Source organism: Aedes albopictus, chromosome 1 (genome assembly GCF_035046485.1).
Source record: "Aedes albopictus strain Foshan chromosome 1, AalbF5, whole genome shotgun sequence".
NCBI lineage: Eukaryota > Metazoa > Arthropoda > Insecta > Diptera > Culicidae > Aedes > Aedes albopictus.
In genome coordinates, this window is record NC_085136.1 from 143,445,502 (window position 1) to 143,464,937 (window position 19,436).

A 19,436-nucleotide genomic window follows, 5' to 3' on the forward strand; every position below is an offset into this window, starting at 1 on the left:
GCAAGGAATTTCCCATGCATCAAGATAGGCTGAGACAACTGCAAACAGCGCTTTAATTGGTGAGTATCCATCCGTGTGCAGCTACAATTTTGTTCAGAATATCTACAAGCATAACTTACCAGAATAGTACACGAACGTAAATTATCCTGTTATTTACACGATTTACATCGAACCCTCTATTAGTGCCAACCAGACACGTTAAGTACAGTAATTTTGCGATTATGTTCATTTGGCGTATGAATGCTGTCCCGCATCTTCACCCATGATACGACCGATTTCAGGATAACGAAGCAAGGAATCCGATAACCGGCTTCCAACCATTCGAACAACATTCTCAGACAGACCATCATGGCAGTGGTTCAGTAGTACGGTGTGAAATGGATAGAGCAAGTGGGATAAACTCGAAAAGTCAGAATGGTGACGACGACCAAGACGACAGACATCGATTTGCTATCGTAATTGCAGTGTGAATTCCAGAACGCCGCGCCACCGTGCAAACGAATCCAAAGCAATTATCACCCGCAATTTAGTGCCGTTGTGGTGCGAGTGCAAGCAAGTAGAGGACAGTAAACGTGTGACATCAGTGGCGAAAATGTGTCTTCATCTTACGAATGTAGGGTGTTTTTTGGATGGCAGTTGGTGGCAAAAATGTGTCGTTGATTCGAAAGAGGGAAATCGTTTCACGTAAATGATTCAGCTTCCAGTTGGTCAGATTGGGTAGAAGCCAAATCAAAATTCATATTCAATGTTTTATTCTGTTTTCAACTGTAACAATTTGTTCATACATGGCATATGGAGCTCGTTTCGATGATACTAGTAATGGATGGATTATAAAGTTCTCCATGCAGTGTACTTATGCTAAAAGGAGACTGTGAAAAGGCAAATGTTATGGCTGTTCTGCAGTGAACTACTTAAACGAATCCACTTCAGCTTGTATCTTTGGTCACATGTTTCCTCCGATGCATTTTGCACAAGCCCCACATTTGGTATGCAAATTTCACCCGAGGACACAATCTCAAGCAACATGCATGATCCCTTTTGCATGATCCCTATTCCCTTCTAGCTATGATTGATTATAATCCGGTCTCGAATGGACAACAAAAATCGCTCATTAAGCTCGCCGCTGCTGGTTCGGTGGACAAGAACTTACCGAAAGGAAAATCCCTTTAACCAGGCGAACGCAGCAAATGAATAATGATTACTGCTCTATTGAGTGGTCCCTGTCACCTGTCAGCTAGCTGAGTGCGCTGCTTCTAGAGGTATGAGAGATGCATTCTTTTTGTCCATGTTTTTTGCTTGCATCCGCTGCAATCCCCGGCAGTTGAGATTGCAGTTAGGCTAGTGGTTCTCAATCACGGGAAGAAATTAAGCTTAAGAATAAGGTACACCGGGGCAAGTTGAAACGGGTGGGGCAAGATGAAACACGAAGTTTTGAAATAGATTTCAATACAAAATGGATTTTTTTCCTTCGCTAAAAGATGGTTTGTATCAAAAACATTGTGTTATGGCGATCAAACTGTTTATCATCATTAGAAAACATCATGTTAACCCGCTGTTTCATCTTGCCCCACCCGTTTCAACTTGCCCCGGTGTACCTTATAACTGTATTTGCAAGTGGGAAATGGTAAGAGCATTCAGTCAAAGGCAATAATGACAAATTTGACAGGGTGGGTAAGTTCCGGTAGACAATCTGGTGTTTAGTGCATCCCTTAGTAGTGCCCCAAGGTCTGCCAGATACAGATGTTCTGTTTCAGAGCATAGCTGTACGGGAAAACAGGGATTACAATCTCGAGGCCTCGAAGGACGATGCCAAGCAGAATCACGTGACACTCGTGAAGACTGCAGCAGCGGCGGAACCGGCGAAAGTAAAGGTTACGAAGTCTACCCAGACGGAGGCCTTCGCTTTCGCAGGGAGTCCAAAAGGTGTGGCGGATACGACTACTTTTGATAAGCACTCGCAAAAGCGGACGAGGTGCCCGCAAGGCTAGAAGAATACTAACCCCAAAGATCGGCAGAAATGCTGGCAAGTCGAACTCCGGCCAGGCGTCCCGGAAAGCTGGGAAGGGTGGACCTGAAAAGGCTGGCCCGTCCCGAATGAACGAGAACAAGGGATAGCGACCTATGATCAGGAACATCAAACCAAGAAGGCGCAAGCCAAGCGCGAGAAAGGCGACGTGCTCATTATCACGACTGAACAGACTGACAACTCGGACGTGCGCTGTATCAGACGTACTCGTACGGATTAAATTACCTTAGAGCTGAAGCGCTACAAGGAACGCAAGGGTGCTGTCTACCAAAGTTTGACGGAAGAGGTCCTTGGCGAAGCGATAGAGGTGAGGGCTCTTACAGCAGAGGCGACGCTGAAGGTGAAAACCCTAGATAAGGTGACCGGCACTGCGAAAACAGTGCAAAGTGCAGGTGGCCGCCGCAGCCATTTGGCTACGGATGGGGCCGGCGGAGACAAAGGTAGCCTTGGTTCAACTACCAAAAGTCCGTTAAAGTAGGAAAAATCAAGATAGGCTGATGTGTATATCATCTGACCTTCCACGAGCCACCGAAGGTTTGTTTTAGGTTTCTGGAACAAGGACACAAGTTATGGGACTGCAAAGGCCCTGCCAGGAGCAAACTGTGTAGAAGATGCGACGCCGAAGGCCATAACGCACAAGGCTGCATTTATCTGAGTTGTACCGGGAAATCCGTAAGCAACAGGCATCCAATAGGGGGTACAAGGTGCCCGGCCTTTAAGAAAGCCGCAGGGAACAAATCACAGTGCAGGTAACGCAGCTGAACCTGAACCACTGTGATGCGGCTCAGCAACTGCTTTGTCAGGCAGTTTCTGAGTGGGGAACGGATATCGCCATCATAGTAGACCCTTACCGTGTACCCGCCGGCAACGGCAATCGGGTCGTGAATGGGTCAAGTAAAATGGCGGCGATATGGACGACGGGTAAATACCCCGTCCAGGAGTTGGTGTCTACTACCTATGAGGGCTTGGTGGTCGCCAAAGTATTTAAACGGGGTCTTCTTCTGTAACTGTTACGCGCCTCCGCGTTGGTCGATCGAGCAGTTCACGCAGATGCTTGACTGTATGACGACCGTACTAACAGGGCGAAGGCCGGTGGTAATAGCGGGTGACTTTAATGCCCGGGCCGTGGAATGGGGAAGCCGTTTCACGAACCAGCGGAATCAGATCCTGCTAGAGACGCTGGCCATGCTAGATGTCGATCTGGCTAACGTCGGTACCAAGAGTACCTACAGTCAGAACGGTGCGGAGCCAATCATTGACGTAACTTTTTGTAGTCCTGGCCTAACAAGTAGTTCGAACTGGAGGGTAGACGATGGATACACTCATAGCGATCGCTACAATATCGACTACAACAACAGCAGGCAGCGGGTAGAGGAAGAGGCGGCTTGGCCAAGGCCAAGCCCTCGCAGGTGGAAGACATCATACTTCGAAGAAGGGGTATTTAGGGAGGCACTCCGCCGTGAGCGAAACTTACTTGGTTTAGACGACGACGAGCTGGTAGCGGTGCTCTCACGTGCGTGTGATGCGACCATGCCTAGGCGAGTCCACCCTAGAAATGGGAGGCCACCGGCTTACTGGTGAACCGACGCGATTGCGGACCTGCGCCGCGCCTGCCTACGGGCTATGCGGCGGATGCAGCGTGCACGATCTGAGAAAGAGCGAAACGAACGGCAAATGGTGTTCGCCGCTGCAAAAGCCGCGCTAAAGACCGAGATAAGAGCAAGCAAAGAGGTCTGCTTTGAGGGTCTCTGTCAGAGTGCTAAAGCGAATCCGTGGGGTGATGCCTACAGGGTCGTGATGGCCAAGACAAGAGGTGTAATGGCTCCTACAGAGCAATCTCCAGAGATGTTGGAGGAGATCTTCGAGGCGCTTTTTTCCGCGTCATGATCCTAGTCCTTGGCCTTCTTTTGTAGGACAGCCGGGGACTGACTTGACTCCTTGACTTGTCAGAACTGTGATAGCTTACCGTTGGTTAGGTCGAACTTGAATAGCACGTACAACTCACGAAGCTGTGAACGCGCGCCAATAAAATTCGTTCCATTGTTGCTATACACCTTCTCGGGTACTCCTCTTCTGGAAACGAACCGTTGTAGTGCTGCCAAAAACTCTTCAGTAGAAAGGTTCTCCACCACTTCCAGATGCATTGCCTTCGAAACCATACAGACAAATACGCATATGTAGCCTTTCACTGAAGCTGCTTTCCTGGCGGTTTGCTTTATGTAGGGTCTTGTACCATTTGGGCAGGTGTACCTATTTTGGGTACTTGTCGCTATAACGATTGATTTGAAATTTTGTCCAGAGTTAGGCACGTACAGTACCTAACTTTGAACGAAAATTCAAATCAATCGGTTTGAAATTCACTTAGTTATTGCGACAAGTGCCCAAAATAGGTACACCTGCCCAAATGGTACAATACCCTAGATAGGTCCAGCGAAGTCTACTCCAACTTTCAGAAACGTAGGTGTAGCGGTGAAGCGAAACGACGGCAAGTCTCCCATGAAGTGCTCAGCAAGTTTCTGGCTTGATTTAAAGCAAGTGATGCAAGTGTGGGCATAGTGGCCGAGCGGTTAGCGGCGTCAGTCGTTTAGGTGTCTCGTAAGCCTGGTAGTGTGGGTTCGATTCCCGCTCCAGTCGGGGAAAACTTTTCGTCAAAAGGAAAATTCTCCACTGGGCCACTGGGTGTTATATGTGTTGTCCATTGTCTAGTGTTAGTAATGTTCAGTCTGTGCGGCCTCTGGCCGAAGACGGTGTGATTGTCTTTAACTTCTCGTCACCTACGGTACCGTCGATCTGGCGTTCAGTATCCAGTAGCGCTCTCTTAGGGCTGTGATCACGCTACTCGGACCAGCTTTCTCCAGCTCGAACCGGTTTTCTCTATGTACCGCTGCGATGAGTCTTCTCGTTACGGGGTGCTTGTTCGGAACGATCCATTGATGCTTCACCTCGTATGCTAGTTTGCTGTGGCGAATCCTACCTCCAACTCGTAGTAATACTTCGTCCAAGAAAGGATTCAGGTTGCCGATTCTCTTGCATGGCTTCCCCGCTTGCAGACGATCGATTACATCCTGAAGTTCGCTCCTCTGGATCGCTTGAATGATCCGCTTTTTGCCTCCTTCAATTCAGAAATCGTGGGCGTCGTGGCAGTGCTTCGTTCACCAATCTTACGGCAGTTGTCGATGGACCTTAAAACGTAGGCGATATTCCTTTGTGTCTTCGGAAATGACTCAATCTTTGTCAATATCGGAAGCTCCTCGTATACAGCTCCTACGTTGACAGATACTGCCGGCTTCAGTTCAGGAATCTCTCCATCCTCCAGAGCTGCAGGAACCACTTCGTCATATGCTGCACTGCATAGGAAAAACGAACCATTCCACCACAGGTTGCTCATCGAGAGAGCTTTTGCTGGCATGCCTCGCGATACAATATCTGCTGGGTTGTCTGCAGAGCGGGCGTTCTTTCAAACATGTTCACTTTCGCTTGTAATCTCGGCTACACGATTCCTCGCGAATACTTGCAGACAGCCCAACGGATTGTTAAGCCACTCGATGACTGTCCGCGCACGGAGCGTACATAATGTGTAAATATGTGTTTGTGTTAATAATATCCTAAATAATCCTCACCCATCCCAAAATCCCAACCAACTAATCCCGAGTCGACCGCGGGTTATTTCGGTCCCCCCTTTACTAACACCTGTGTATGAGTCTAATGTGTGAACGCGCACTACCCATCCGAATGGAAATGTTTCTGTTGCTTGGCTGGCGGCCGACGAGCGGCTGCACATTCGAACGGTGGCGGCGGCCAGAATCATCATACGAGCGAAGCGAGACGAGGACGCGAAGAACACGCTGCGACATGTTCGTATCTCAGCGTCGACCAGGGCACCGACCAATGCGAGCGAGGCTCGCGCTGATTGATGGCTGATGTATTTTGGGAATGCTGGGGTGGGATATAAAAGTGATGGAATTCGCTCGAAGAGCATCAGTTTTTTGTTGATCAGTGAAGGAATAAACATCGGAGAAAATCAACCCTCAAGCCTTCTTACTTGGACAGCCGAACAATCAGCCTTTTACAAGGCTTCCACTGAGAGTTATTCCGAAATTCCGTCGTCGAGCTATCGTCTGCAGCTTTGTTCCTGCGGCCCTCTTCAGTGGGAAGAGCCGGCCAATCTCCGTCCAGTGCCCGTGATCGGACAATGACCACCTGGCTGTCGGACAAGAGAGTAACCGAGACGTGTTCCAATTCCATTGCGTCAACCACTTTTTTAACCAATCGATGCAGGAGTACAGCTGCCATCAGCTCCTTGCGCGGGATGGACAAAGGTGTTATGGAACAGACTTTCCACTTACTTGTAACTAGGCTCGAACTCTTAGTACCATCGGAATGCACTTCCTTGCAATGTCCAAGCTGCTCAAATTCGTCCACGCATTCGGCGTATTGCTTCTTATTGTCCGGGTTCTCCTGAAATTTTGCTTCCAGCGCGAAGAATCTCCTCAAAGCCATTGGTCTCGAATCTCCAAGCTGGCTGATTGATTCCCGCAGTGGAAACTGTACTACGTATCGACGAACCGTAGACTGGAAATGCTGCTCACACTGTTCAGCTTCAGTCGTCACGCACTTCTCACTGGAAACACTTTCCACTTCCCAAAACTTTTGCATCAGTTCGTTTAAAGAGTCACTTGATGGTGTTGCCACATTAGAGTTCACAATTGTTCCACAAAAAGCACTAGGATATTTTCCACCAGCCAACCAGCCAAATTGCGGATCTCGGAGCGTAGGCAGATCTTCTGATAGCTTCAGACGAACGGCCTTGAGTATATCGTCGTACCATTCCATTCCAAGCAAATCTACTTGTCCTGGACGGAAGAATGTAGGGTCTGCCAACTGGATTCCAGCGGGAATGTCCCATGTGACAGCTTCAACCTCAAAGGTCGGCAGGTTCCCCGTTAACTTCGGCGAGACCAAGGAATCCAACTCCATCTTGAAACTATTATGCTTCGAGTGAACCTCCACCTTCGCCCGTTGTCGAACACTGGACCTCACACTGTTGATTCCGGTGATGGGCATGTGGATTTCTTCTGGATCCACATGCAGCTTTCCCAACATCGCCTCCGAGATGAAGTTGGCCTGCAAAACCACTGTCCAAAAGAGCGCGACATGATTGCGGGTTTCCATGCTTGTCCAAAACGATGACAATTGCAGTCAGCTGCAGCACTTGCGAAATTGGCTTCTCGACTACGTTCGGAGCCACGGTGTTGGGCGTATTGCTACCAGGAACATTTGCGTTGTCCGGCTGCGCCGCTTGCTTTGGAGACTGCTGCTGATCCGCTGCACTGGCATTGCTGGAACCTGAACTTTGCGCTGAACCACCTTCAACATGGATCAGTGTGTGATGTTTCCGTTTGCACTTCGAACACGCCTTGTTCGATTTACATTCTCCGCTTCGGTGACCACGTCGCAAGCAATTGAAGCACACCTGTTTTTCACGCACCATCTTTAATCGATCTTCCGCTGATAATCCGTTGAACGTAGAGCACTTGAACGCCAGATGATCTCCTGTACAGAACTCACAGCTGCTTGATGACACCACGTTCACCTTCACGTTCGACAACTGCTTGTCGGACACGGTGCTATGGAATGTCATGTACGATGATGTGTTGAGGTTAGTGTTCCCGGTTGAGGTTGAGATCGTCGGCTTCGCTGACAACATTACGATGGAAGTCTACGGTGAATCTATCGAAGAAGTGGAGTTAACTACTGCCCACTCGATCAAGGATGTGGAGGCAAGGTGCAAGTGGTGATCAGTGTAGGTGATTGCACTACCACGTAGAAGCGCTCCGTCAAACATTTGACACACCGTCGTGATGATCGACGATAAGCTTACCTTTGGTAGCCACGTTTATCACGCCTGCAAAAGAGCCTCCACAGCTATAGTGGCACTGTCCCGGATGATGTCCAATAACTCTGCGGTATATGCCAGTAAGCGCAAGCTTCTGACTAGTGCTACTACGTCCATACTAAGGTCTGGCGGCCCAGCTTGGGGCACGGAGCTAAGTATCGAAAGCTACCGTGGTAATCTGGAACGTACTTGTTATAGGCTAATGTGCCTGATGGTTGCGAGCGCGTACCGTACGGTGTCACACGATGCCCTCTGCGTCATCACTGGTATGGTAGCTATCGGTATCCTTATCAGAGAAGACATAGAGTGCTTTGAAATGCACGGCACAAGAGTCATACGCAAGGCTGCCAGATTGGCCACCATAGTCAAACGGCAGTGCGCGTGGGGCAGTTCCACCAAATGAAAGTGGACCCATAGGTTGATTCCGAGGGTAGATAGTTGGGTAAACAGGCGCCATAGGGAAGTAACATTCCACCTGACTCAGATCCTTTCAGGCCATGGTTGCTTCGGAATGAGTTTGGCTGGAATGCCGTTTCAATGGCTATCACCCCCATTGTCTTGGAGCTACAGAGGAGGTGGTGCTTCGACTCGGAGAATGGCTAGTGCAGTCGCTATACAAGAGGTGGTCCAAGGGTTCCGAGTCCTCTACGTAGGTCATATCGGTGTCCTGCGGTTGAAATTGACCCTTACAGCGATTAACTGGCCACGGGAAGGGCATCCTGGTAGCGTTGCTGTCGTGGCGTCGGTCTACTGGGTTGAATCCGAGCCCGCGGTTGGAAAGAGGTCCTCGGCAAGGTTGGTGTAGGTGGAAGCCCGAAGTGCTGACTGTCCTTCTGTGTGCTGGCTGATAGGGTCTTATTTGCGGGGAGGTCAAATCGCTGTGCACGCGGTATCAGTTTTTGATACTTGCTGTGCAGTTGGAAGCAGGCGTGGTGTCGCTCCTTTCAAATCTCGTGGAGCAGATGGGATGTATCCTATATTTCTTCAGAAGGGATTTAACCGACTCGGTTGATCACGGAACAGTTGGGAACCACTACCCCAGAAAACACCTCTGTGTCCCCAGGAAGAAGTAACGCCAGGCACCGAAGCCGGCAGCTTAAGAAAAATTTATTGCAATTAATCTCTGCCGTTACCGTTGACGCTGCTGTGTTGCCGTTCGTTGAGTACGCGCCCCCGAAGGGCTCAGCAGAGAGACCATCGCCGTTCCCCGCCCGCCTGCCAGCGGTATTCGATTCGTGAAATCGCACTTTTTTAAATGTCCATGTAATCAAACAACCTGCACAGTACACCGCATCAACTGATGGAAGGGGGCGTTGTGGTTGGTGGGTTGATCCCGCAACGTCAGTGTGTTATTTTTATCATCAGTTTTTTTTTATTATTACAAGCGTTCGTTGGGCGCGCGGCTAAAAGGGAGAAGGTCCCTCGAAACGATGATGTAGCAATTTAACGGACCAATTTGGGTGTGCACTTTGGGAAGAAGAGTTTAAAGCGATCGTGATTAATTAGCTCATTTGCGCTGATATCAATACACATTTTCATCCGGTTCAGTTGTTTTCGGGGGGAGGGAACCTGACATCGGATACGTTTTTTTTTGACTGGAGGTGCAATTAATGACTTTGCTGCTTTTATCATAACACCCGATTCTTTTTTTTTACGGGTCTGTTTTTTTCTATAAATTGGAAGAAATTTGAATATGAACTTCTGAAATAATCTATGCAATATTTTTTTAGAGGAATACTTGAAGTATATGTTCCTAGAGAATCACAATGCAACATTTTTGGAAGCAATCCGTGCAAGACTTTCTTATAGAGTTCTTGGAGAAATTGCTGGTACACAATCTAAAGTCTTAATGAATCTCTGGAAGATGTGGTGAAAGAATTTCTGACTGAATTTCTATAAGATTTCCTGCATGATTTTTTCAAGTAAATCTGCAAGGAGCTTCCAAAGGAGTCCTTGAAAGAGTTTCTTTAAGAATCCCAAGGAGATTTTTTCAGGAACTCGTGAAAGATTTTTTTAAATGAATCCTTGGAGAAATTTATAAGGAAATTTCAGGAAAAAAATCTGGAGATATTTCTGAAGAAATTATTAGTCGAATTTATGGTAAAAGCCATGGGAGGTTTTCTGAAAGAATCCTTCGAAAAATTTGTAAAGGAACCCTTAGGGGAGTTTCTATAGGAATCCCTGCAGTGAATTCCCGAATGGATCTCACAAGAGTCCCTGAAAACATTTTTAAAGAAATTCCTGGAAGATTTTCTGACAGAAATTCAGATTGCCAAAAGAAAAAAATCCCTGGAGCAATTTCTAAAGCAAATACCGGAGAAAGTTTTGGATTTAATCCTTGGAAGATCGTTTGAGAGAATACTTGAAGGAATTTCCGGAAAGATTTTTCGGAAAAAAAATCTAGAAAAGTCCTGGTCTTATGTTTGTAAACGTTCAGTCTGTGCAACCTCTGGTTGAAGACGGTGTAGTGTCTTTATTTAATTCAAATTAAAACTCACATCATTGCTCTGCATCATGTACGAGAGTGGCGGAGTGCATGTCATTATGGTTTACTACTGTACTCAATTTTGAACAGATTATAAAACCATATACAGAAGTTGGTGATAAATTGTGCCCAAGAGCTAATAGTCCTCACTTCTCATGGCAAATAACGTCAATTACTAAACACATACTCACATGGTTTTAAATGACAAATCACTCTACACTACACTGAAACTTTGTACCGCTAGCTCGACTCCTCGTATGAAACTCTCATTAGTTCGGACATAAAGGCGGTGGTGACCATCGTCGTACCTATGGTAGGTACTAAATACCATCGATAACTAATTAAGCTGTCCGAACGCTTCATCCCGCGTAATTCCGACGAATTTTGAAGCAATCAAGTGCGTGAAATATGCACGAGGCTCTCCGCGTCCCTTGGAAAAGCTCAAAGGTTACCTGATTGTACCTACATACATTGCACAAATGCCATTTCTTCGACCAGATGGCTCCTCCACCGCACCGCGATTACATTATTGCACGTCGCATTGGGTAAGCAAGCACAAAGACATTTCAATGATTCCGACGAAAAAAAAATAAATATAAGCTCTCAATAGCTCAATCCTCGTCGTCGAGAGACGCCCTCCGGGGGCAGACAGACGTACCTCAAACCCATGACTGACAAACGACGCGTCGACGACGACCAATAATGACGACTGTTGAAGCCTTCTGGATAGTTCCCTAGAAGGAAGGAATAACAAACTGTAATCTGAATTACTTTTACGCATAGGTAAGCTACAAAAAGTGTGGGTGAATTACGGAATAAGCATCACAAAATGATCATTAATGATGGCACAATGTGCCTTTGTCGCACGACCGCAATCAGCTACAAACTTCATATTTTTTCGGAAATTCATATACCTTAATTCAACTTGTTTTGTCTTTCTCGTACACCAAAGTATACTGAAAGGCTATGTGTTCACTCAAAAAACGAATTTTCGACAGAAGGCTCGGAGGGTCAAATCACATCTACCAATCAACTCAGTTCGACGAATTGAGATGATGTCTGTATGCGTGTGTATGTATGTCTGTATGCAAAAAGAGTTCACTCGCTTGTAAGGCACTTCCCATTGGTCGATTTTTCAGATTTCAGCACAAATCGAGATGGAATTTTATCGCATTTGGTTGCTATTGCAAATGCTTTGGATCGGTCAAGGCGTTCCGGAGTTATTGTAAAACTCAAACCATGCAAAACGGGTATATTTGGTATGAAGAAAACGTTTAAAGTCCACAAATGTCGACTACAATGTCCAAGATGGCAGTCTAACCAGCAATCCTGCTTTTCGAGCCCGTATGAAGTTGATCACCAATATTAACTTCTTTTCCAGATCAGCCTAGATAGCTGTGTAGGGGAACTGCGGCCATAACGCCCATAGGGGGCAAGTTGCGCCACCCTTGTTTTAGGCAAACCACGTTATTTTCAGTACTGTTGTCAACTGCAGTCGTTAAAATAAGAATAAAAATGCTTCTTTACATTTGAGTTTACATATTTTTACTAAAACAATTGTACAAAAACTTCAAAAAAAGATTTTGGTTACTTTTAATGTAATTTTAGCCTATCAAGTTTTTGCACTTTTTTACATCATTTAAAAGATTTTTTTTTCTCGTTATCCCCACAAACTGTTGTGCAAACTCCCATTATTTGTGTACCAAGCGGAAAAAGTATCGAAGTTGACCCTTAGAACTTTTTTACAAGGGTCCAAACTTCTGAGGCATGTGTGGGGTAAAATGCCCACCCCTAGTTATTTACATTAAAATAGCCATTTAGATCCAATTTCTGGCATAAATTATGTAGAACACAACTTGGAACCAAGTAACAACACACTTTGACTAAAAATAAGTTCACCAATCACACAGCCATCCGTCATTTTGTAGTAATTATTGCTAAAACAGCTCACTATGACGTTTACATGGAATTGACCCATAATTACAGGTGATCCATAATTATGCAATGACTGAATACCATTCACGAACAATAACAGTTGACAGTAAACCAGGCGCGCAAGTATATGTACACAATTTGGCAACCTGGCGTTAGCTGTGGCTAGTGGCGCGTTTTACCCCGCATTAAAACAAAAATTCTGAAAATCAAACTTTTTTTCAAATTTCAATTTTTCAGTAGTAAAACATAAAACTGGTTTATGGTATCTTCCATTTAAAAGGAAACATGTTGGTGCTTCATGTTAGTGTAAAAAACATGTGTATTATAAAGTGTTTCGTGGTAAAAATTGAACTCTTCCTTAACGTGGGCGTCTTACCCCCAGTTCCCCTAGTGTCGGTAGCGGTTGGTTCAACTGGCTAAGAATAGCACTACGAATCGCCTGTTCCAGTGGTAGGAGTCCACTAATCAGGTGAGCTCTAATTGAAGGTGTTATGCGGCTTTATGCTTACCGTGCTTAGGAATGAATTGTTAGGGGGCTCTTATAAAAACTTAATCGCAAACGAAGCCTGTGGAGTACCAGGGCACCCCCCACAGTATTTTGCACTTACTGGGCGGAATTATGAAGATGTTATTATTTAGTTGAAATTTTCACCTAGGGTCTTGTACCATTTAGGCAGATGTACTTATTTTGGGCACTTGCCGCTATAACTAAGTCAATTTCAAATCGATTGATTTGAATTTTTGTTTAGAGCTAGATACTGTACGTGCTGCTATACAAAAGCTCTATACAAAAATTCAAATCATTCGGTTTTAAAATTACTTAGTTATAGCGTCAAGTGCCCAAAATAGGTACACCTGCTTAAATGGTACAGCAATACCAAAAGATCCTATATGGTTTCGCATTATGCGTTTTACACAGTATATTCTGTGTATCCTCGCCTTTGGCGCATTCAAATGGATACCGACTTGGCAGTATTGTTGCTGGCTTGGTTGCTGGTCTTCTTTGTACTGTGATTGTTAAGAGTTTAATCTTGCCTAGTTTGGGTAGTGGATACGGTTAGGATAGTTCAAATCAATTTTCAGCACAAAAGAACATCAACGATCAATCTTTGCAGGCTTATGAAAAATGGTACAGCCCAAGTGGCGTTAGCAACCCCCTGAAGAAAGCGTTAGTTCTTGAAGCCGCCGCCGTTGGTGGGGCGCCACAGGTTTGTTTACGAAATTTCAGTCTGCTGGCCAATCTGCTACGTGCGGAAGCGAACTTTGTCGTGCGGAGATAAATTCGTGATTGAAAAACGATCATTTCCACATATTTTTCAATGAGTTTAGTGTTCTTTTTCAAATTTACAAGACGCACAAGTATGAAAATACATTTAACCCATTTAAAACAACACTTAAGTCAATTAAATTTGAATGTCGCACCTGCTCCAACAGAAAAAATCACTGTGTTTTCAGCCTTATGCAACCGCCGATTCAAATCAGCACCACGTCCAGCACCATATTTTTGGCTTCAATCCAGTTGTATGTGGATGACAGCCGTTTCATGGGGTTGGGCGTTAGCCCAAGAACCTTACTTTCGTAAGGGGAATTTCTATCTAGGAATCCTTATGAATCCGGTGTTTGCTACTTTCAATAAAAATGAAATGACAAACTTGCGTGTCATTCCTTGATCATGAGTGCTTGTCAACAACGCAATTGTTGCTACACTCATCTCTGAACTAACCACTAGAGATGTATGTGCTATCACAATTGATGTATCTGTTGGAAACTGTTGTGACCGGACGTATACAACGTTTTCTCCAAAGCCATAACGTTTGCGTCTTCTCTCCATAAGGTTCGTTCAAAGACTGAAATGCTTCTTTAAAAGAATGCACGCAAAACAAGAAAAGCTACCAAAAATTGAGATATGCCTTTTCTACCAATTTATGTATTAAAAACGTACAGAAAATCTAGATGAACATTTGAAAAGGGCCTATCTGCTTTTTGTAAACAAACATGTTTCTGTATCTGTAGGGCCCATCTGCATCCATCCACGCACATCAACACCCTTAACAGATAGCTTGAAGAACACTCTTTCTGATAAGGGTGTTGATGTGCATGGGTGGATGCAGATGGGCCCTACAGGGACAAAAACATGTTTGTTTACGCAAAGCAGATAGGCCCTTTTCAAATGTTCGTCTAGAAATGTGATAAATCATAATCCATTCGTTGTATTAAGATGCGGTACACGGTTCCATAGCTTCCATACCACTACACACAAACACCTCCATTCAAACCCGAGAAGTTGAACCGGGTTGCGTCTAAAAATAACTTTCGCTTCGCTGCTGAGCTTCGCGTCCTATTGTCTACATGGAATTTTCCACTTGCAAACAGCAACCTGCTGGATGCGGGCTTTTCAGTGCACAATGGGTCTAGAGTCGTATTTACGAAGACAAAAATTTTTCTGCCAAGTTCTGTCATTTCTTTTTTTTTTTCATTATTGTGAAATGATTACGGTCAATCAAGTGTGGCTTATCCAAAAATCTGCTGATTAATTATTCTCTATACAATATCAGAATGTTTTACAAAGTTATAGCAAATTTACAAAAATGAAATACTCGATTGATTTGATTGATTTGTCTTTATTCAAGAGACTTTCAGCCCTTGGATAAAACATTCGAATCATTAGAACTTTTCGAAAAGTTTTCAATAAATTGCAACTTTTTTGCCTTTGGTCATATTTTAGTCGAGTCCAACGATACATGAAGACTAATACATTAGTCACAAACTTTCAAAATTTAATTTAATTCGGTTCGCTTAGTCCTAAGGTACAGTAATTTGATAAACGGAAGTCGAAAACTAGATATAGATAGAAGGGCTCTAATTTCGTGTAAAGTTGAATAATCAATTAAGCCCAAATTTGCACCAATTAAATCAAACTCGTTGAGGAACAAGTAATCGAAATTTGAATAGTTTTGGAGGACTTTATAAAAGGATACAACTTGCTAAAAATGTTTTAGGCAATTTTTAAAACTTAGCATGCTTTTGTATATACCACTAGGCGGTGCTAGAGGTCAAGCAAATTTTAAATTTAATATATCTCAGAATTCTGGTCACTTACAAAGTTGGTGTCTTTGACAATGTTGTTTGGTAGGTCAAGGGCTTGTCGAAGACACCAACTTTCTAAGTGGTGAGAGTCCTGAGATATATGAAATTTAGAATTTGCCGTTTATTGGTGGAATTTCTAATTAAACGATCCGTCACCATCCATCATGGCATCGCAAATAGAATTATTGGAAAGCAGATTTTTGAATCAGTTTAACCAGACGAACCACCCTAACATAACAATAATAGGGAATAGGGTCAACAATTGAAAATAAACTTTCTGAAACATAATATGTGTCTAAAAACTTAAGGCTGAAGCATAAACAGTTTTGTCTTCGCAAATACGGCTCTGGACCCATTGTGCAGTGTGGCGGCTGTATCACTTCCATCACCAAGCCACGTTTGTGTTGATCATGATGGCTTTCAGCCTCTTGTCTATTCATGTGCAGTTATAGCCATGCTGGTTAGAGCGCAGGATACTGTGTATCACCATGATAGTGACTCGGTTCGATTCCAGCCGCCGCCCGTATTTCTTTTTAAACATGTATTGGTATTTGATGCCGCCGCTGCTGCCATGATCAGTCTAAAAATAGAACAAATAATGAGAGCACACGCACACATGCGAAATTTTCCTTTTCCAAATTCTAGGAAGCCAATACAATTTTTGGTATACTGCCACCTACCAATTTGTGTATTTGCAAGGCCCTAATACAATATTTGTATATCGCCCCCTTAATGCTAGAACTAGGTAACTCTAGAGGTAACTCGTTTTGGAAAGTGCGGATAAAAATGGCTGGTAAATCTTATCCTGGTATAAATCAAACTCTTTGTTGGTCTTAAAAGTTGAATTAATATGTGTTTTCGGATTTTCAATTGACAAACTTGTGTTTATTGTGGTGTACGTTCAGATATAAACAAATTTCTTGAGATTTCGCAAAACCAGTTACCTAGTTCTAGCATTAAGGGGACGATATGTTTCATACCCAATTGTATTAGAATCTGCCAATCTCAGGTTGCGTGTGATAATTGCTCTAAAAGCAAGGACTACTATGTTAATTATTTCCCACAATGTATCTGACCAGATCTGATTGCTCTATCCTTCTCAACATTACTTCCCTCTCCTACTCTCATTGAGTTGTATATGTTACAAATGAATTATTTTTTGTCGTAACTTGATTTATTACAGTACATAATTTGCATTGTACAAATGTTTAATTTACGCTTCATATTCCTTTTAAACATTTTTAGATTTTTTTTCTGATATTTACACAACAATCATGCATCCTATTGATTAACTAGGTATACGATTGATCGTTATTTTTTTATCTTTCCAATTGTACAAATTTTCAGATTGAAAAAAAAATCTCATTGCTCAACTTACTTCAAATCAATGCATTTTTTTTTGCAGTGCCTATTTTTTTAAATACCATGCTCTACATTTGATAATATGACTTTTGAAGCACCGCCAATTACAGAATAAAACTAAATTAATACTTTATGAAATGACATGGCACATATTTACCTAACAATTTTTTCTTGAAAACTAATAAAATCAACTAAACCTTAGTGAAACTTTGTATTCACGCAGAGAACAAATAAGTTTTGTTTAATAATAATATACGGATCTACATCCAGAATGTTGAAAATTCGAACATACGATGTGAGAATTAACACCAGCAGAAAATCTTTCGTTGATCATTCAATTCTCAATGCCGATTCATTCGTAAAGGACTTTTTAAAATTGGTGTTGATTGCTCCAACTGATGATGAAAATTTTACTCTTTGGAAATCTCCTATCTGTCTCACTGTTTCCTCTACTTTAATGCACATCAAACGCTCTCAAAAGCTGTCTATACATGCATATACTGTCAGCATCTTGGTTAGTATACTACAGTACATTTGATTTAGCTTCAAATGCTTATTTTAACAACTGTTGATTATTTCAAGACTATATTTCAAAGCTTCAATCATGAACCTATAACTGTTCTCCTTGCATCTTATCTTTGACATTATCAAAATTCAAAAATCATCAATACGCACGAGAAAAAAAATCTCATCAAGGTAAGCTATGACTTTTGCTATTCTCCAATTTGTTCATTGAATGCCTCCCTTCAAATCTGGCTTAAGAGAAAATAACAACCAAGGATCCTGCTTTTCAACTTCTAGAAGTTCAATATCACGGAGGCATTCCTAGTTTGACTTCAACACGTAACTATTGAATCGTAATCATTCAGCCATAGTATAGTGAAAATAAAAAAAAAAAAACAAATAATGCCGGGAAATAAAAACAAATACCATGAAAGCCTCTACTCGTATTGTACTTTTCATATTTTTATAGGTATTTACTGTTCAATGAAATCTCTTTAGGTGTTATTTTAATATGAATGTATGGTAGGCACAAAGTTTCACGAGCTATACTCATTCCACGGGGGTGTATCTTCATCACGAAAAGCACTGCTCGTTTGATAGCCCAACACTAGCGAACCTGGTGGTGGAAGTCAAGCTTTTTCCTACAGCGAGCATAGGGAGACGACTTAGCACGCTTTGATGCTTTTTTATTTTCCCATGGAAATTCATTCCAATCTAGTTTTCCAAGTGACAATTTAACGACTTCCACCTCGAAACTTCAAGTTTGTTCGAAGATACACATCTGTTCTGTGCTCATTCATAGCTATCTCATCAACCCTTTTTCCTCACGTTTTCGTAGTGAACGACAGCAGCGAAACTTGAATCAAAATGGGTAGCGTTCGTACAAAGACCATCAAGAAGGTCTCTAAGGTCATCTTTGAAAAGTACTACATCCGGCTGACGATGGATTCCCACACAAACAAGCGCATCGTCGAGGAAGTGGCGATCATTCTTACTAATCCCCTGCGCAACAAGACCGCTGGTTTCGTGACACACCTGATGAAGCGTCTGCGCCACTCGCAGGTCCGTGGTATCTCCATCAAGCTGCAGGAGGAGGAATGTGAGCGCAGATATAACTACGTACCGGAGGTGTCCGCTCTGGAGCAGGACATCATCGAAGTGGATCTGAAGACCAAGGAGATGTTGAAGCAGCTGGACTTCAACAACATCGTTGTCCAGATGACCAACCCGTCGGCGCAGGGCTACAGCCGTCGCAACTAAGTCTGCTGCAAGTAAAGATCGTTGGGATGTTCTAGAATTTCCCACATCCGCGTGAGAGAAAAAAGAACAGTTACTCATTTTTTTCGTTTCCTAATTTGAGAAATACTTGCATGGACCAATCAAGTTTCGTCTATTTGTTTGTTTCAATGGAGCCAATTTCAATAAACTAAAAGATCCATCATATTCTGAATTTGGCATATTGGCTTTAATGAAAGTAATCTACACTCTATACAAGATGTATTTTAGTTTGTTACGTTTTTCTCAAAAACTCAGTCACTTGATTATTTTGACAACTCCATCAGTGATCATTCTATCACTATCGGAGTGTAGTCTATTAGGATCTCTGCTTTCTCTATCAGAGTAAGATTTCTGTGGTACTCCGCCTTCTCTATCGGAGCCCAGACTAACAACTGTTTCTCTATCATACCGCAGCACTTCTAACCGGTGAATTGCCGCACTCTACACAAAATTTTGAAATTTCATACCATTTCCACTCAAAGCTTGAAAATTCGTGTTTCTTCTAATTCGCTTCATTAGTCCGTCAAAAGATTTACTCCCGCTTGTGGAAGACTCGACTACGCCAATGTTGTGACCGGACGTGTACAACGTTTTCTCCAAAGCCATAACGTTTGCGTCTTCTCTCCATAAGGTTCGTTCAAAGACTGAAATGCTTCTTTAAAAGAATGATAATTGCTCTAAAAGCAAGGACTACTATGTTAATTATTTCCCACAATGTATCCAGATCTGATTGCTCTATCCTTCTCAACAGAAACCTCAACAGGAATACGTTTATTGTTTGGTTTATTTACCGCATGCACGTAAAAAAAAACCCATTCTGATAAACGTGAACAAACAAATGCAAATATGAAAACAAGAAAATA

General features: G+C 43.3%; 2 protein-coding genes across 3 annotated transcripts in view; both read left to right on the forward strand.

Annotated features, from left to right (window-relative positions):
• Positions 1 to 19,436, forward strand: part of LOC115253729 (monocarboxylate transporter 12) — a 384,960-nt gene that overhangs the window by 68,606 nt on the left and 296,918 nt on the right. The window lies entirely within an intron of this gene.
• On the forward strand, positions 18,103 to 18,950 carry LOC134285741 (small ribosomal subunit protein eS17-like). The gene has a single exon (XM_062847145.1). It carries the CDS (start codon positions 18,163 to 18,165, stop codon positions 18,553 to 18,555), a length of 393 nt encoding a protein of 130 aa, XP_062703129.1. The 5' UTR covers positions 18,103 to 18,162; the 3' UTR covers positions 18,556 to 18,950.

Excerpts from the sequence above, each read along its gene's own strand:
- LOC134285741 (XM_062847145.1), top strand. The coding sequence starts at position 18,163 with ATGGGTAGCGTTCGTACAAAGACCATCAAGAAGGTCTCTAAGGTCATC.